A 14204-nucleotide genomic window follows, 5' to 3' on the forward strand; every position below is an offset into this window, starting at 1 on the left:
TTGTAGATGGTCATTACCTGAGACAGTTCCAGATGGTCATTACCTGAGACCTGAGACAGTTGCAGATGGTCATTACCTGAGACAGTTGCAGATGGTCATTACCTGAGACAGTTGCAGATGGTCATTACCTGAGACCTGAGACAGTTGCAGATGGTCATTACCTGAGACAGTTGCAGATGGTCATTACCTGAGACCTAAGACCTGAGACAGTTGCAGATGGTCATTACCTGAGACCTAAGACCTGAGACAGTTGCAGATGGTCATTACCCTGAGAACTCAGTTCTGAGACAGTTGCAGATGGTCATTACCTGAGACAGTTGCAGATGGTCATTACCTGAGACAGTTGCAGATGGTCATTACCTGAGACAGTTGCAGATGGTCATTACCTGAGACAGTTGCAGATGGTCATTACCTGAGACAGTTGCAGATGGTCATTACCTGAGAACTCAGTCCTGAGACAGTTGCAGATGGTCATTACCTGAGACCTCAGTCCTGAGACAGTTGCAGATGGTCATTACCTGAGAACTCAGTCCTGAGACAGTTGCAGATGGTCATTACCTGAGAACTCAGTCCTGAGACAGTTGCAGATGGTCATTACCTGAGACCTCAGTCCTGAGACAGCTCCAGATGGTCATTATCTGAGACAGTTGCAGATGGTCATTACCTCAGTCCTGAGACAGTTGCAGATGGTCATTACCTAAGACAGTTCCAGATAGTCATTACCTGAGACCTGAGACAGTTGCAGATGGTCATTACCTGAGACAGTTGCAGATGGTCATTACCTGAGACAGTTCCAGATGGTCATTACCTGAGACCTGAGACAGTTGCAGATGGTCATTACCTGAGACAGTTGCAGATGGTCATTACCTGAGACAGTTGCAGATGGTCATTACCTGAGACCTGAGACAGTTGCAGATGGTCATTACCTGAGACAGTTGCAGATGGTCATTACCTGAGACCTAAGACCTGAGACAGTTGCAGATGGTCATTACCTGAGACTTAAGACTTGAGACAGTTGCATATGGTCATTACCTGAGAACTCAGTCCTGAGACAGTTGCAGATGGTCATTACCTGAGACCTCAGTCCTGAGACAGTTGCAGATGGTCATTACCTGAGACCTCAGTCCTGAGACAGTTGCAGATGGTCATTACCTGAGACCTCAGTCCTGAGACAGTTGCAGATGGTCATTACCTGAGAACTCAGTCCTGAGACAGTTGCAGATGGTCATTACCTGAGACCTCAGTCCTGAGACAGCTGCAGATGGTCATTACCTGAGACAGTTGCAGATGGTCATTACCTGAGTCCTGAGACAGCTGCAGATGGTCATTACCTGAGACAGTTGCAGATGGTCATTACCTGAGTCCTGAGACAGTTGCAGATGGATTGAAGACAATTTCAGCTCCATTGACACCATACATCAACCAATTCAGCGGATGGTGACGTCCGTAGCATATGTTCACAGCAATCTTACCTGTTGTGAGAGATCAAATGTGAGCTAACTGATAAATTGCAGTGTGTGATGGCTGCCAGTGTGTGATGGTTACATACAGGTGAGACACCTTCCAGTGTGTGATGGTTACATACAGGTGAGACACCTTCCAGTGTGTGATGGTTACATACAGGTGAGACACCTTCCAGTGTGTGATGGTTACATACATGTAGGTGAGACACCTTTAAGTGTGTGATGGTAACCTACATACAGGTGAGACACCTTCCAGTGTGTGATGGTTACCTACATACAGGTGAGACACCTTCCAGCGTGTGATGGTTACATGCATATAGGTGAGACACCTTCCAGTGTGTGATGGTTACATACATATATGTGAGACACCTTCCAGTGTGTGATGGTTACATACATGCAGGTGAGACACCTCCCAGCGTGTGATGGTTACATACATCTATAGGTGAGACACCTTCCAGCGTGTGATGGTTACATACAGGTAGGTGAGACACCTTCCAGTGTGTGATGGTTACATACATATATGTGAGACACCTTCCAGTGTGTGATGGTTACATACATGCAGGTGAGACACCTCCCAGCGTGTGATGGTTACATACATATATAGGTGAGACACCTTCCAGTGTGTGATGGTTACATACATACAGGTGAGACACCTTCCAGTGTGTGATGGTTACATAATATAGGTGAGACACCTTCCAGTGTGTAATGGTTACATGCATATAGGTGACACACCTTCCAGTGTGTGATGGTTACATACATATAGGTGAGACACCTTCCAGTGTGTATTGGTTACATGCATATAGGTGACACACCTTCCAGCGTGTGATGGTTACATACATATAGCTGACACACCTTCCAGTGTGTGATGGTTACATACATATAGGTGAGACACCTTCCAGTGTGTATTGGTTACATGCATATCGGTGGGACACCTTCTAGTGTGTGATGGTTACATACATGTAGGTGAGACACCTTCCAGTGTGTAATGGTTACATGCATATAGGTGACACACCTCCCAGTGTGTCATGGTTACAAACATACAGGTGAGACACCTTTAAGTGTGTGATGGTTACATGCATATCAGTGAGACACCTTCTAGTGTGTGATGGTTACATACATGTAGGTGAGACACCTTCCAGTGTGTGATGGTTACATACATACAGGTGAGACACCTTCCAGTGTGTGATGGTTACATAATATAGGTGAGACACCTTCCAGTGTGTAATGGTTACATGCATATAGGTGACACACCTTCCAGTGTGTGATGGTTACATACATATAGGTGAGACACCTTTAAGTGTGTATTGGTTACATGCATATAGGTGACACACCTTCCAGCGTGTGATGGTTACATACATATAGCTGACACACCTTCCAGTGTGTGATGGTTACATACATATAGGTGAGACACCTTCCAGTGTGTATTGGTTACATGCATATCGGTGGGACACCTTCTAGTGTGTGATGGTTACATACATGTAGGTGAGACACCTTCCAGTGTGTAATGGTTACATGCATATAGGTGACACACCTTCCAGTGTGTCATGGTTACAAACATACAGGTGAGACACCTTTAAGTGTGTGATGGTTACATGCATATCAGTGAGACACCTTCTAGTGTGTGATGGTTACATACATGTAGGTGAGACACCTTCCAGTGTGTGATGGTTACATACATACAGGTGAGACACCTTCCAGTGTGTGATGGTTACATACATACAGGTGAGACATCTTCCAGTGTGTGATGGTTACATACATACAGGTGAGACACCTTCCAGCATGTGATGGTTACCTGCATACAGGTGAGACACCTTCCAGTGTGTGATGGTTACATACATACAGGTGAGACACCGTAAAGTGTGTGATGGTTACATACATGTAGGTGAGACACCTTAAAGTGTGTGATGGTTACATACATGCAGGTGAGACACCTTCCAGTGTGTGATAGTTACATACATGTAGGTGAGACACCTTCCAGTGTGTGATGGTTACATACATGTAGGTGAGACACCTTCCAGTGTGTGATGGTTACATACATATATATGTGAGACACCGTAAAGTGTGTGATGGTTACATACATGTAGGTGAGACACCTCCCAGTGTGTGATGGTTACCTGCATACATGTGAGACACCTTCCAGTGTGTGATGGTTACCTACATACAGGTGAGACACCTTCCATCGTGTGACGGTTACATGCATATAGGTGAGACACCTTTAAGTGTGTCATGGTTACCTACATACGAGTGAGACACCTTCCAGTGTGTGATGGTTACATGCATATAGGTGAGACACCTTCCAGTGTGTGATGGTTACCTGCATACATGTGAGACACCTTCCAGTGTGTGATGGTTACATACATACAGGTGAGACACCTTCCAGTGTGTGATGGTTACATACATACAGGTGAGACACCTTCCAGTGTGTGATGGTTACATACATATATGTGAGACACCTTCCAGTGTGTGATGGTTACATACATGTAGGTGAGACACCTTCCAGTGTGTGATGGTTACATACATGTAGGTGAGACACCTTCCAGTGTGTGATGGTTACATACATGCAGGTGAGACACCTTCCATTGTGTGATGGTTACATACATGCAGGTGAGACACCTTCCAGTGTGTGATGGTTACATACATGTAGGTGAGACACCTTCCAGTGTGTGATGGTTACATACATGTAGGTGAGACACCTTCCAGTGTGTGATGGTTACATACATGTAGGTGAGACACCTTCCAGTGTGTGATGGTTACATACATGTAGGTGAGACACCTCCCAGTGTGTGATGGTTACATACATATAGGTGAGACACCTTCCAGTGTGTGATGGTTACATACATATAGGTGAGACACCTTCCAGTGTGTGATGGTTACATACATATATAGGTGAGACATCTTCCAGTGTGTGATGGTTACACCTACCATACTGAGTCTGGAACACTTTGTGTCCTGTGTTGCCCTCCATGTAGTAGGTTGACTGAAACACAGAAACAATGTTAAGGTGACCTAGGGATGGCCTTGATAATGAGTGAGTGAGTAAGTATGGTTTTACACCGCTTTTAGCAATATTCCAGCAATTTCACAGAGGGGGACACCAGAAATGGGCTTCACACATTGTACCCATGTCGGGATTCAAACCCTGGTCTTCGGCGTGACGAGGGAAAGCTTTAACCACTAGGCTACCCGACCGCCCCTGGCCTTGATAAAGATAGATACAATGTTCAGGTGACCTTGGAATAGACTGGATAAACACAGACATGTTGTTAAGGTGACCTGGGGGTGGCCTGGTTAAACACAGACACATTGTTCAGGTGAACTGGGGGTGGCTTTGATAAACACAGACACATTGTTCAGGTGACCTGGGGGTGGCCTGGTTAAACACAGACACATTGTTAAGGTGACCCGGGGATGGCCTTGATAAACATAGACACATTGTTAAGGTGAACTGGGGGTGGCCTTGATAAACACAGACACATTGTTAAGGTGAACTGGTGGAGGCCTGGATAAACACAGACACATTGTTCAGGTGAACGGGGGGTGGCCTGGATAAACACAGACACATTGTTAAGGTGACCTGGGGGAGGCCTGGATAAACACAGACACATTGTTAAGGTGAACTGGTGGAGGCCTGGATAAACACAGACACATTGTTAAGGTGACCTGGGGGAGGCCTGGATAAACACAGACACATTGTTAAGGTGAACTGGTGGAGGCCTGGATAAACACAGACACATTGTTAAGGTGAACTGGTGGAGGCCTGGTTAAACACAGACACATTGTTCAGGTGAACGGGGGGTGGCCTGGTTAAACACAGACACATTGTTAAGGTGGCCTGGGGGAGGCCTGGTTAAACACAGACACATTGTTAAGGTGACCTGGGAATAGACTGGATAGACACAGACACAATGTTCAGGTGACCTGGGGATGGCCTGGATAAACACAGACACAATGTTCAGTTGGTACAATGAAAAATCTTCTATTTTCTAACTTAGATTTTTCACAACATCATCTGGCCCCATTTAAGCTGACTATCGAGATGGGCAAAGTTGTGGCAATAAGTATGTATAAGGTTTTCCTACCAACATGGCTGGGAACACTGCTACATACCTCATTAAAATCCCCTATCCTTGGAATATGATTCTTGCGGCTTTTGCCAATCACTGCACCCGTGTTGGAGATGACTACTGCAACACAGCAAGGGTCAACATGACAGAGTGGTCACTGCTCCCCTACCTAGCCCACTCATCATCTGGTATCAATGCATTGTCATAAGGCAACTAACTTTAATGTCACATCGATAGGAAAATTCAGTCAATTTGTAAAACAACTAAATATTTCAATGAACAAACTGTTTGAGGTAATACAGGACACATCCTCAATTGTCTAGTATCTACAACATAGCAACATAGAATGGAGACATAGTACCCAGGATAGTTATGATGCACAGTTCTAGACTCAATATCATGTCCTCAATTGAGATCATGTTTAACTTCTTATACAAAATCAATCTATCTGAGAATCTGATGCAAATTGAATTTTGATTGAGTCATTTTTTTTTTAAATTAGACAATAACTGAACATATGTATAATAAATTAATATAGCATTAATCTACAGGCATTGAAACAAGTATACAACCAATTCCTCCTAAAGCATTGTAGGGCTTGGGGTAAGGTATGGATGTTTTACCTCATATATAGTAGGGCCTGGGGTAAGGTATGGGTGTATAACCTAAAATATTGTAGGTCTTTGGGTAAAGTATGGATGTATAATCTAAAATATTGTAGGGCTTGGGGTAAAGTATGGATGTATAACCTAAAATATTGTAGGTCTTGGGGTAAAGTATGGATGTATAATCTAAAATATTGTAGGGCTTGGGGTAAAGTATGGATGTATAATCTAAAATATTGTAGGGCTTGGGGTAAAGTATGGATGTATAACCTAAAATATTGTAGGGCTTGGGGTAAAGTATGGATGTATAACCTAAAATATTGTAGGGCTTGGGGTAAAGTATGGATGTATAATCTAAAATAGTGTAGGGCTTGGGGTAAAGTATGGATGTATAACCTAAAATATTGTAGGGCTTGGGGTAAAGTATGGATGTATAACCTAAAATATTGTAGGGCTTGGGGTAAAGTATGGATGTATAACCTAAAATATTGTAGGGCTTGGGGTAAAGTATGGATGTATAACCTAAAATATTGTAGGTCTTGGGGTAAAGTATGGATGTATAATCTAAAATATTGTAGGGCTTGGGGTAAAGTATGGATGTATAACCTAAAATATTGTAGGGCTTGGGGTAAAGTATGGGTGTAACACCTAAAATATTGTAGGGCTTGGAGTAAAAAAAGACTGTATCATCTGAAAATAGTGCAAGGAAACTGCTGACAAACAATAAGGATAGTGTCCAGTTACCTTCAGGATAACTAAATCTTTGTCTCATTAAGATTCTACATGCCTTTAAACTCACTAGGCCTTGTGGTTTCTGAGAAGAAGATTCATAAAGATTTTCAAAGTCAACTTTTTATAAATTTTTACAAAAACAATACCATTACTTTGATGGTAAGAAAATATCTCCATTCCAGATCACATAAGTGTTCTACTTCTTTGTGGTTTCTAAGGAGAAGAATCTGCTGTGGCAGAACATGAGATACCATTGCTTACATCATCCATGAATCCATTTCAGCTTTATGATTATTATATGACATGTCAAAAATGTAAAAGTTTAAGTTTAAAACAGATGCATGGATTGACAGACAGACGAGGAACATCATGCCAAAACATCACGTCACAGGAACTTTCAGTCCAGAGTAAGACAAATAGTTTTTGAGTATTTATAGTTGTACTCTGCTGAAAGGCAATGAATGATGATCTAAATGAGCAATCTTCACAAAACAGCAGACTCAGTGCATAGGTATGCCACTTCTTCACTCATTATCTTCACTGACACAAAATAGATTCATTTTGCCATGGTAGAATGTGTTTTCCAAATTTAATTTAGTCTTGTCACTTCTGTAGTGTTGATTCATCTCCTCTCAAAAATCAACATACAACAAAAGCATGCACAGCATGTTGTTGCACACCCAACAGTATTTCTGCATCAGGGACTTATCTATACCTGCCCAAAGTCAGCAACAAATGTCAGTAAAAGCTCCCAAATTGGAATAAATGTTTTCTCAATTCCTGTTATTATTATACTTAAAACTAATATTATGGCTTTGCAGATATGGCCTAGGTGTCTTGTATTTCTAAACCAAGATCAATCAAGAGGGAGAGGCTTTGATGTTTATATTTACACTATTGCACTGAATGCAATCTTAAATACCTCTGCATTCTAACATGAGCAGTCTATGCCAAAAAATAAACTTTTATTTCATTTTAGTAGATTTTAGTGTTACTATATGGATTTTTATTAGCTGAGCTTACTAGACCAAACAAAAGTTTACTTGTTGGGGTCCAGACTAGTGGTTAAAGTCGCAGACTGCAGGAGTCCTTTTGGTGGTCATGACAACCACAAACATAGCCACTGAGTTAAATCATCACCAGACATATGTACCTGCGGTGTTGGCCAGAATATCCCCATGCGCCTCGTCCCGCTCCAGAATAGAGCACACAACAACCATGTTGTACTTCTTGCACAGCTGACAACACACAAACGGCAGTGAACAAGTACATTGATGGACATGTTGTGGCAAATGATGAGGTGCTGCTTAATTAACATATCTTTAATAAGAGACTGTTACAAAATCAATTATTGAAGATTGTTCCTGCCATGTCAATGATCATGAACACAAACAAGCATATACCATCATAATAGAATAAATGATCTAAACCTACTCTGTTTTTAATAAAAAAATCTGTATGTGTTTGACGTCATGTATGCTGCTTTAGATAAATTTACCATTGTGTACAGACAAGAATTGTATGTCCAAATCCTCCAAAATGAAATACAGCAGCTTTATATCCAAGTTACATCAGTGTACTTGTGTATTGTCAGTACACACCCAAATAACCTTCATACAAATTAAATGTAAATGGCTGTTCCTTACATCTTGCATGGCTTTCACTGTAGGTCCATCTTCTGCTGACTCAGCAAACTCACACCATGGAGATTTCTCTCTGGTGCAGAAGGCAAATGGCATATCTGACAGAAAGAACAACTTGTAAGAGTACTCCACACAGGGCAGTAGCCCCAGTCTCAGAGAATCAAACATACTCCACACAGGGCAGTAGCCCCAGTCTCAGAGAATCAAACATACTCCACACAGGGCAGTAGCCCCAGTCTCAGAGAATCAAACATACTCCACATAGGGCAGTAGCCCCAGTCTCAGAGAATCAAACATACTCCACACAGGGCAGTAGCCCCAGTCTCAGATAATCAAACATACTCCACATAGGGCAGTAGCCCCAGTCTCAGAGAATCAAACATACTCCACACAGGGTAGTAGCCCCTTCCTCAGAGAATCAAACATACTCCACACAGGGCAGTAGCCCCAGTCTCAGAGAATCAAACATACTCCACACAGGGCAGTAGCCCCAGTCTCAGAGAATCAAACATACTCCACATAGGGCAGTAGCCCCAGTCTCAGAGAATCAAACATACTCCACACAGGGCAGTAGCCCCAGTCTCAGATAATCAAACATACTCCACATAGGGCAGTAGCCCCAGTCTCAGAGAATCAAACATACTCCACACAGGGCAGTAGCCCCTTCCTCAGAGAATCAAACATACTCCACACAGGGCAGTAGCCCCAGTCTCAGAGAATCATATGTACTTCATACAGGGCAGTAGCCCCAGTCTCAGAGAATCATACATACTCCACACAGGGCAGTAGATCCTTCCTCAGAGAATCCTACGTACTTCATACAGGGCAGTAGCCCCAGTCTCAGAGAATCAAACATACTCCACACAGGGCAGTAGCCCCAGCCTCAGATAATCAAACATACTCCACACAGGGCAGTAGCCCCAGCCTCAGATAATCAAACATACTCCACATAGGGCAGTAGCCCCAGTCTCAGAGAATCAAACATACTCCACACAGGGCAGTAGCCCCAGTCTCAGAGAATCAAACATACTCCACACATGGCAGTAGCCCCAGTCTCAGAGAATCAAACATACTCCACACAGGGCAGTAGCCCCAGTCTCAGAGAATCCTACGTACTTCATACAGGGCAGTAGCCCCAGTCTCAGAGAATCATACATACTCCACACAGGGCAGTAGCCCCTTCCTCAGAGAATCCTACGTACTTCATACAGGGCAGTAGCCCCAGTTTTAGAGAATCATACATACTCCACATAGGGCAGTAGCCCCTTTCTCAGAGAATCCTACGTACTTCATACAGGGCAGTAGCCCCTTCCTCAGAGAATCAACCATACTCCACACAGGGCAGTAGCCCCAGCCTCAGATAATCTTACATACTCCACACAGGGCAGTAGCACCAGCCTCAGATAATCTTACATACTCCACACAAGGCAGTAGCCCCAGCCTCAGATAATCTTACATACCCCACACAGGGCAGTAGCCTCAGTCTCAGAGAATCCTAAGTACTTCATACAGGGCAGTAGCCTCAGCCCCAGAGAATCCTACGTTCTCCATACAGGGCAGTAGCCCCTTCCTCAGAGAATCAAACATACTCCACACAGGGCAGTAGCCCCAGCCTCAGATAATCTTACATACCCCACACAGGGCAGTAGCCTCAGTCTCAGAGAATCATACATACTCCACATAGGGCAGTAGCCCCAGCCTCAGAGAATCATACATATTCCACATAGGGCAGTAGCCCCAGTACCAGAGAATCATACATACTCCACATAGGGCAGTAGCCCCAGTACCAGAGAATCATAGATACTCCACATAGGGCAGTAGCCCCAGCCTCAGATAATCATACATACTCCACACAGGGCAGTAGCCCCAGTACCAGAGAATCATACATACTCCACATAGGGCAGTAGTCCCAGCCTCAGAGAATCATACATACTCCACATAGGGCAGTAGCCCCAGTCTCAGAGAATCATACATACTCCACATAGGGCAGTAGTCACAGCCTCAGATAATCATACATACTCCACATAGGGCAGTAGCCCCAGTCTCAGAGAATCATACATACTCCACATAGGGCAGTAGCCCCAGCCTCAGATAATCATACATACTCCACACAGGGCAGTAGCCCCAGTACCAGAGAATCATACATACTCCACATAGGGCAGTAGTCCCAGCCTCAGAGAATCATACATATTCCACACAGGGCAGTAGCCCCTTCCTCAGAGAATCAAACATATTCCACACAGGGCAGTAGCCCCTTCCTCAGAGAATTAAACATACTCCACACAGGGCAGTAGCCCCAGCCTCAGATAATCTTACATACTCCACACAGGGCAGTAGCCTCAGTCTCAGAGAATCCTAAGTACTTCATACAGGGCAGTAGCCTCAGCCCCAGAGAATCCTACGTACTCCATACAGAGCAGTAGCCCCAGTCTCAGAGAATCATACATACTCCACACAGGGCAGTAGCCCCTTCCTCAGAGAATCTTACGTACTTTATACAGGGCAGTAGCCCCTTCCTCAGAGAATCAAACATACTCCACACAGGGCAGTAGCCCCAGCCTCAGATAATCTTACATACCCCACACAGGGCAGTAGCCCCAGCCTCAAAGAATCATACATACTCCACATAGGGCAGTAGCCCCTTCCTCAGAGAATCAAACATACTCCACACAGGGCAGTAGCCCCAGCCTCAAAGAATCATACATACTCCACATAGGGCAGTAGCCCCAGTACCAGAGAATCATACATACTCCACACAGGGCAGTAGCCCCTGTTCCAGAGAATCATACATACTTGTGGTAACTCCACATAACAAACACTGTCAGTCTTTAGAACAGTTTATATAGTACACAAGGTTGGCGTGCACATTTGCTGATCACCGGAATGATCGTGATGCTGTTACAAGTGGGAGCATACATTGTATGAAAATGTTCGATGTACATTAGGGAAGTGGAATCTATTACACTCCTCCCACCTAGTTTTGTTTTAGCCATTCAAAACTAAACATTACTCAATAGCAATAAACATTTGAACATTATGCATTGAAAATTAACCTTATCCAATGCTGAATAAATGTAAACTATTCATGGAACTATCCTGAACATTTTACATGTTGACAAAATACAGTTTACTGATTAACATATCAAAATAAAATTATTCCCTATCATAAGATAAACAATATCATCTATTTGGGAAGATCATTAATTTCAATAAAAGAACACAATTCCAAAACTTAAAACCATTACACATGTACTTAGTAATGAAAACACAATTTCACTGAAAATGACTTGATTTGTCAAATTTAAAGTCTTTTCATTAGTCAGTTTAAAGTCTTTTGATTACTCTGTTTAAAGTCATTATTCACTGTTCACTTGAAATCTTCAAGTTCAACCTGTCCGGAGCCTTCATAACTCTACTTGAACGACGTACAGTTTCACTTGGGTGTACTGTAGATTTGGATTCTGTCATCACAGGATCTCTAACTGGTTTATCACATGATTTTGAATATGAACTATCTGCTACCACGCAAGATTGAGCCTTTGGCATGACATTTTCATGCGTTTCTACGACTTTGGGCTCATTTACTTAAGAATTGACTTTCACTTTGTGTGAGTTCATTGGAGTATGAACCTTCATAGAGTGAGGGCCAAACTATATGAACGTTGGAGCTTTTTTTATCACAATTTCTTACCTCAAAGGTAAGGCCAAGATCTAAACACAATTTTATTTAGTACATGTGACTTCATGTTAACACTAACAGCCATACAACAACCAACTATATCGCGGAGCAAAATAGTTACTCAAAAAGAGAGGTGACATGAGCGTATGGATGCACAACTTGCCGTTCAGAAACATCTTGCACAACACATGTGTTCAAATAATATCACCATTAGATGAGAAAGGTGTGAAGAACGACCTCAGTAAGTCAGTCACAATGACAGCGTGTCATAATACATTTACATCAAGTACAAGACGTCAAAATGGCCGACACGATAAACGTGACGGAAGAGATTTCCGAAGTTGTTAATGAACCTGTGGCGGTTACACTTATGAACGTCAATTTCGCTGTAATGTGACTCTCGTCCAATGGAAAAGCCGTATATCGTGAAAACTTCAAATTAAAAAATTATTACACCTTGAGCTGGTGGCTCAACATTAATGAACACAGGTGCTTCAACTGCTTTTGGCACATATACACTATCTGCTTTTGCAGATTCAATTTCAATCTGCTCACTTGTGTGACGAGGCTGCACATGATCTATGTGTCGTCTCAGAACCATTCACAAGACGAACCCGAACTGACACTGGGCCCATTCTCTCTGACATTATTCCTTGTAACCACTTTTCACCTGCACAAAAGTTTAGTACAAAAACTGGATCGCCAACCTGGATTGTACAATGTCTAGCAGACTTGTCATGTAAGAATTTATGCTTCTCTTGTTTCTGTTAAACCTTGTCACCTAGATCTGGATGGAGTAAATCTAGATGAGACCTTGGACGTGGACCTAACAAGAGTTCAGCTGGTGAAACTCCAGTTGTAGTTTGAGGTGTGAGTCGATACTTGAATAACAAACGGGAAAGTCTCATTTCTAAACTTCCTCCTATCATGCATTTCATACCATTCTTGAAAGTCTGTACGGCATGCTCGGCTATCCCATTTGATGCAGGGTGGTACGACGCTACACTTGTATGCTGAATGCCGTTGCGTTTCATGAACAAGGTGAAATTCTCACTTGTAAAACAAGTTATCTGTCACCACTGTTTCAGGCAAACCATGAATTGCAAAACTTTGCCTCAAACACTCTATTTTTGCACTGGAAGTTGCACTGTCTACTGGATATACATCCAACCATTTTGAAAGTGCATCAATGGATATCAGAAACATTTTACCCATAAAAAGTCCTGCATAGTCCAAATGCAATCTACTCCAGGGTCTCTCTGGCCACTCCCATGGATTGAAGTGTTGCTTCAGCTGGCACTGATCTTGTCTGTTGACATATAGAGAAAGTGTGAACTTTCTCCTCCAACTCAGGGTCAAGTTATGGCCACCATACCAAACTACAAGCTACTGACTTCATACGCTATATACCTGGGTGAGCTTCATGCAACATATCAATCACTCGTTTGCGTCCTTGTGGTGGAATGATGAGGCGATTTCCCAACAGAACATATCCATTCTGAACACTGAGTTCAAATTTACGCTTCATATATGGACTGAGCTCATCTGACTTGTCCAAACCATCTGGCCATCCACTGTGTACAAATGTTCGTTCCTGTGACAATGATGGATTTCTGTCTGTCCACATCTTTACCTGTTGCAGTTTTACAGGAGTTGATTCCATACTTTCAGTCAGATGTATGGTGTCTCCAGGTAATGGAGGGTCTGATCCTACTTGAGGCAATGGAAGTCGACACATACAATCTGCATTTGCTATCACTGTGCCTTTTCTGTACTCTATAGTATAGTTGTAGGCTGAGAGCGTTACGGCCCATCTCTATATTCTACTGGATGACATTGGTGATAATCCTTTGTCTGGATTGAAGATACTTTACAGAGGTTTGTGATCCGATGTGAGCTTCTTAGTTCAGAAGATTATGGCTAACGCTTCTCGATCCAGCTGTGAGTAATTATTCTCAGCTTGAGTAAGTGAGCGTCAAGCGAATGCGATTGGTTTCTCAGAGCCATTATCAAAGATG

At 42.9% G+C, this 14204-nt stretch overlaps 1 protein-coding gene across 1 annotated transcript in view; it reads right to left on the bottom strand.

The window, feature by feature from the left end:
• The window catches only part of LOC139455692 (beta-ureidopropionase-like), an 89762-nt gene that overhangs the window by 29089 nt on the left and 46469 nt on the right, over positions 1 to 14204 (bottom strand). The window contains exons 4-8 of the mRNA XM_071237242.1: positions 8511 to 8605; positions 8018 to 8102; positions 5571 to 5647; positions 4386 to 4440; positions 1358 to 1472 (exon numbers count right to left, since the gene is read on the bottom strand). Of these exons, the coding sequence (XP_071093343.1) occupies positions 1358 to 1472; positions 4386 to 4440; positions 5571 to 5647; positions 8018 to 8102; positions 8511 to 8605 (427 nt within the window). The remainder of the gene's footprint in view (positions 1 to 1357; positions 1473 to 4385; positions 4441 to 5570; positions 5648 to 8017; positions 8103 to 8510; positions 8606 to 14204) is intronic.

The sequence above is a fragment of the Haliotis cracherodii genome, unplaced genomic scaffold (assembly GCF_022045235.1).
Source record: "Haliotis cracherodii isolate W230 unplaced genomic scaffold, xgHalCrac1.p SCAF_11, whole genome shotgun sequence".
NCBI classification, from domain to species: domain Eukaryota; kingdom Metazoa; phylum Mollusca; class Gastropoda; order Lepetellida; family Haliotidae; genus Haliotis; species Haliotis cracherodii.